The following is a 6,000-nucleotide window of genomic DNA, read 5'->3' as shown; positions in this document are numbered from 1 at the left end:
AATAGAACATTTGAGAAAATATTTAGGCGAAAAATGAAAATGTATGTAAATAGTTTCCAAAACTATAGATGGATCATGGCCACATTTCAATGGGCTTAGACGCTTAGTTCATCCAACAGCCCATTAGACGCAAAGGGAAAGGCCCATTACCATCGTACCGTTTCAAAACCTAATTCTCGCAGCTGTTTCCCGCGAAGTCTAAAATTTATTCATCAAATTTCCCGCCAAAGACAAAAGGAAAAAAGACAGAGAAATAAAAACCTCCGGAAGGAATTCATTGTAAGATACTGAGTTTGTTTATCGGAAGAAATTCACTGTTAGCAGCTATGAAAATCCGGTCGGTGAAGCTCCGGGAAGCCCATAAAGCCGCCAGCAATGGCAAACCTTCCTTCTGCTCCGTCCTCTGGGATCAACAAGCCCACCATATCGTCACTGCTTCCTCCTCTGAATCTGCCATATCCATCCACGATTCTCTTCTTCCTTCCACTACTCCCAAAATCATTCATCATCATCGTGAAGGGGTCACCGCGCTGGCTCTTAGCCCCAATTCTACTTGTCTCGCTTCTGGATCCATGGATCGATCCGTCAAACTCTACAAGTTTCCCGGTAATTTCTCTTGCATTCGCTTATACACGATTCTTTTGGTTTTACTGCGAACTGCTTCAATTAATTTTGGCTTTTGAATCGTAATGATCAGATTTGTCGAAATCTTGACTGGCCATTTCATTTTCTTTTGGATTTGTTTACTTCTCCCTGAAATGTATATTCGGCTTATGAACTTTTTAATTCTTTGGGGATGTTATTCCTGTTAATTTTATGAGGAAAATGGTTTGCAGGTGGAGAATTTGAGACAAATATTACAAGATTTACTCTGCCAATACGCATCCTTGGGTTTAATAAATCTGGAAGCCTCTTGGCAGCTGGTGGAGATGATGATGGTATTAAGCTAGTTAATACAGTCGATGGTTCAATTGCGAGAGTTTTGAAAGGACATAAAGGAGCCGTTACTGGACTGGCGTTTGACCCCAATAGTGAATATTTGGCGTCGGTGGATTCAATTGGAACTGTAATTATCTGGGAACTTCAATCTGGAAGTATAATACATAACCTCAAAGGCTTAGCTCCAAACACAGGCTCGGACCCTTCCGTTATGAATGTTTTAGGCTGGAGCCCTGACGGAGAGACGTTAGCAGTCCCTGGTTTAAGAAATGATGTTGTGATGTATGATAGAGATACTGCTGAAAAGCTGTTTTCATTGAGGGGAGATCACACTCAGCCGATTTGTTTCCTATCATGGTCACCAAATGGAAAATACATGGCTACTTCTTCATTGGATAGGCAAATTCTGATATGGGATGTTGATCAGAAGTTGGATATTGATAGACAAAAATTTGATGAAAGAATATGTTGCATGGCCTGGAAGCCAATTGGCAATGCCTTGGCTGTTATTGATGTCATGGGTAAGTATGGGGTCTGGGAATCAGTTGTTCCATCTTCTATGAAACCTCCAACTGAAGATATCCCAAAATTGCAATCAAGGAATAGCAACGGCCTTCTCTTGTTTGATGAAGAGGATGAGGAGCCTAGCGCTCATGGCAATTCGAGTGACCTTGGAGAAGATAGCTATCATGAATCTGAAATTCCGACTCGAAAAAGGTTGCGCAAACATTCAACAAATGATGAAATCTTGGATGAAGCCGATAGCGAAGATTTTAGTTTGTTCCCAAAGTTGGACTCTCGTAAAACATCACATCGAGTTAAAAGGGATAAGCTAGATAATATCGATGAAGGAGACATAGGCAAAGCAACATATAGTAGATTGAAACAACAAGAAGCATTTCAACCAGGAGCAACTCCTTTGCAGCCAGGAAAGAAACGCTTTCTGTGTTACAATATGCTTGGAAGTATAACAACTTTTGAACATGATGGGTACTCCCACATAGAGGTAATGCCGAACCTTCAACTTAAACCTATTAGGTTTCTGCCGTATTGTCACTTGCTCTCATCCACAACGTATGTGCTATAACACTTGTATAAATCATATTCATGGACGATATGAAACAATTACATTCATAGGTGACATGAAACAATCTTGATCTGTGTTCTAAATGACTGGTACCATCCCTTTTCAGATAGATTTTCATGACACTGGAAGTGGCCCACGAGTTCCTTCAATGAACGACCATTTTGGTTTTACAATGGCTGCACTGGATGAAAATGGCAGTGTCTTTGCAAACCCTTGTAAGGGCGAGAAGAATATGAGCACTCTAATGTATCGCCCGTTTGGTAGCTGGGCAAATAACAGCGAGGTTAAAATGTTTTCAATTATAGTTTACAAGTATCTCACCTTCGTACTAATAATGCAACTTTTGTATTCTTATATCTTATATATACCTTTTCAAATTCCATATAATATGATTACAAAACTATACTGACTTGGATATGTAATGTAAAAAATCAGTGGTCTATGAGATTCGATGGAGAAGAAGTTAAGGTTGTTGCAATTGGTAACAGATGGGTGGCTGCATTTACTAGTCTTAATTATCTTCGTATCTTCACAGATGGTGGTTTACAGGTCTGTTGGGTAGATTGCTTAACTAGTTTCATATTTTCAACCTATCCGCCTTTTTTTCACCTTGTCTAGTATTCTGACTGTTTCACATTGTCTGAAAACTTCTTTATAGCAATTTAAGAAACAAATTATAACTACAAGAAGCTATATTACAGTGAACTGGGAGAGATGTTTCTGATTACAGCAAACATTTATCTCGACTTGGATATGCATTTGTTTGTTAGCTTTATGAAGCTAGGAACTTGAGTTAAATGCCAATTGTTTCCTTGACTATGAGTTATAAATAACTATAAAATCTTTCTAAAGCCATTGATTTACCTCCTGAGTATTATTGAAAGAAAGGGTCTAGCCAAATTCAAGAATGACGACGATGTACTCTTGATAATTCAAATAGTAATTTTGCTGAATGATTTCATTGCAGAAACATATTCTTTCCCTTGATGGGCCAGTGGTGACTGCGTCTGGCTTCAAGGATGAAGTTGCATTTGTGACGCATTCTTCAACATGTCTTCCCTCAAACGACCAGGTTAATACTGAATTATACTTTTCTCTACTTGGAGCATGATTGATTTAAGGAATCTATGATGAGGATGTCTGATGTCAGTATAAAAGATTTCTATTGGACATCAGAAAGTCGTTTCGTTTGAGTGAGCATGGTTTTAGCACCATTTATAATATGAAGCAGCATGGCTGTAGTCAGTAAAAGTTTTGGTGGTGGGTGGAATTTATAATCTGGAAGATGTAATTTCTAACGTGAAGTTCATTTTAAATATGCAGGTGCTAGAGTTCAGAATATTAAACATCTCTAATGGAACACAGCTCTTAAGAGGACGTTTGCCATTAACTCCAGGCTCACATCTCACATGGTTCGGATTTAGTGAAGAAGGAAAATTGAGTTCATATGATTCCAAGGTACTCTAGCTCTGCTCTCAAGTAACTTTATTGATGTTTCTGTTGGTTATTGCAAACTATGGATCTTATTTTCCTATATATATTTATAGGGTGTACTCAGAGTGTTTACAAATCAATATGGAGGCAGTTGGGTACCGTTATTCAGGTTGATCTACAGCCTACAATTTTCTAAGTATATCCATTAAAAGTAAAAATGACCTCCTACCTTTTTGCCATCCTTTCTGAAATTACGATTTGTTGTGCAGTGCCAATAAAGAGAGAAAGTCGGATGAAAACTATTGGGTGGCTGGGTTGAACGCTAACAAGTTGTTCTGTGTGATCTGCAAAAATCCTGACTCATACCCACAGGTAACACAGATAACTTCATCCCTCTGAAAACTCATTTACCCTAAATTTATTGCTGAGGCTAATTTCTTTCTGCCTCAGGTGACACCTAAACCTGTGCTTACTCTGCTGAACCTGTCGTTTCCTCTCGCTCTCTCTGACCTGGGCGCAGAATCACTTGAGAATGAGTTTATGATGAATGATATGCATCTCAAACAGGTCAGTCCATTATTTTCCAATCTTGAGCCGATTTTATAGCTTTTAGCTCCCTATAGCTACTCAAGATAATATTTATATCAATGTCAGTTATCGTGGAAATTCTCAGCAATGGGAGCTACTCATTCATAATCGATATGTTCTTTCATTTTTTTTTCTAATATATGTCTCTTTTCACATGCTTTTACTGTCTAAGTAATGTGAGTGTACACTACAGATCCATGGCAGAATGGAGGAAATGGCATTACGTGGATTGTACGACAATGAACTGGATGATGAGGCATTCAGTATTGAAGCTGCTCAAGACAGATGCATCTTAAGGCTCATTGCTTCCTGCTGCAACGGTTGGGATTCACAACTTACTTTGACGTTTACATAGCTTTCATTCCATTTTCCTATACGGCTTTTGCCTTTGACAAGGAACTAAAACTAACGATCTGAGCTTTCATCTAACTGACAATTGGTGAATTTTTCCAGGTGATAAGCTTGTCAGGGCTACCGAACTCGTAAAACTTTTGTCACTGGAGAAATCAGTTAAGGGTGCAATTAAGTTAGTTACTGCTTTAAAGCTTCCAAACTTAGCTGAACGTTTCAATGCAATACTTGAGGTAGGATAAACGGCCTTAAAAATCTTTTAGTCTCAGCAATGGGGTCTCATTTTTACATACACGTATTTGCTCATCATGAACTTCTATTTTTTTTTTCTTAATATCAGGAAAGGTTGCTTAATGAAACTAAGGGGACTGTAGAAACCACCCTTTCAAGACCTAACTGCAATGAATCTGTCTTACCTAATGCTCCAACTTCACCTAAAGCCAAAACTTCAGAATTTACTCTCCCATCCACCCTCAAAGCCCCAATTCTCTCTGCACCTTTGTTTACAAAGAAACAAAAGTCTGAAGGAGCAAAGTTCGAGTCTGGAAAAACCGAAGATAAGCAAACTTCAGGGGTAAATGAGATATCAAAAATGCACAACACAAATGTAGCAGATGCCGCCACAAAAGCAGTAGTATCATTGAGTAAAGTGGACTCCAACCTTGAAACCAATCAACATTTCAAGTCATCGAATAATCAGAATGTGAAGCCAGGAGGTGTAAATCAAGTTCCATCTAATCGTCCCGTAAATCCGTTCTTGAAGTCATCAATCAAGTAAGTAGTTTTTTTTCTTTCTCTAAACTAGAACATCATTCACATTATATATAGAGAGAGTTCATTAGATGTGGCTATATTGTTCAATTCACAAGTGGTTGATCTTAAGCCACATTGTTGGTAATTTTGATAGTTGAAATTGTTGTTTAGAATGCGTAGGAAGATCAGTTCAGTGTAAATTATGAGGGTAGGAATTAAGAAATAGATGTTTATGTAAATTATATTAAACTTTGTCTGACCTTCCAACTTTTTGATTGCGATGAATTTGCAAGCAATGAGAATGTACAGTTATATTATACCTCAGGCTAAATGCCATTTCTATTCTTATTAATATTGTGAGCATGTGGACCTTATTTATGTTGGAAAAGAAATAAAATGTTACTAATAATCTCATAAGTGAATTTCGTAGCACTGCATCTAAATAATATCAATTTTATTTTCTTACTAACTTCTCTACTATTTGAGTCCAAGAATTTATGGTTCCCTTAGACTTCAAATCTTTGGGGTTCACAGAATCTCAAGTACTTTTTACTTGGTTAAAGGTTAAATTGCAATTTTGGTGTTGAAAATTCGGATTAGACCTTGTGGTTCAATTTTTTTTTAGTTAGTAACATTTCCTATTTAATTTTGTTAGGTTAAATTATAATAAATAAAATTATTTCTAAACTTTGAAAGTTTAACAAATGCTTTAAACTTTAAAAAAAATGGTTCAAATTTCTGTAAGTTTTGAATAGAAATGGTTAAAATTTTATTTAAAAATACTGAAAGCTTTTTTTAATAATGTTATTTTAAAAATTACTGTAAAAAATGGGGTAGGAATGAAACAA

General features: G+C 37.0%; 1 protein-coding gene across 2 annotated transcripts; it reads left to right on the top strand.

The window, feature by feature from the left end:
- The first annotated feature begins 206 nt into the window (after window positions 1-206).
- LOC103494076 (protein ENHANCER OF LHP1 1) lies at window positions 207-5,476 on the top strand. 2 transcript variants are annotated; one of them, XM_008455100.3, is made up of 12 exons: window positions 207-606; window positions 837-1,945; window positions 2,133-2,309; window positions 2,462-2,575; window positions 2,994-3,098; window positions 3,350-3,484; window positions 3,574-3,629; window positions 3,730-3,832; window positions 3,911-4,027; window positions 4,242-4,368; window positions 4,502-4,632; window positions 4,740-5,476. In XM_008455100.3, the coding sequence occupies exons 1-12, from the start codon at window positions 327-329 to the stop codon at window positions 5,175-5,177; spliced, it is 2,892 nt and encodes a 963-aa protein (XP_008453322.2). In that variant the 5' UTR covers window positions 207-326; the 3' UTR covers window positions 5,178-5,476. The 2 variants fall into 2 exon arrangements, with proteins under 2 accessions (XP_008453322.2, XP_008453323.2); XM_008455101.3 differs by lacking the exon at window positions 2,462-2,575 and having other exon boundaries at window positions 219-606.
- Window positions 5,477-6,000: the final 524 nt, after the last annotated feature.

The sequence above is a fragment of the Cucumis melo genome, chromosome 2, assembly GCF_025177605.1.
Source record: "Cucumis melo cultivar AY chromosome 2, USDA_Cmelo_AY_1.0, whole genome shotgun sequence".
In the NCBI taxonomy this organism is placed as follows: Eukaryota; Viridiplantae; Streptophyta; class Magnoliopsida; order Cucurbitales; family Cucurbitaceae; genus Cucumis; species Cucumis melo.
The sequence above is the reverse complement of the archived record's forward strand: the minus strand, read 5'-3'. Positions and strand labels throughout refer to the sequence as shown.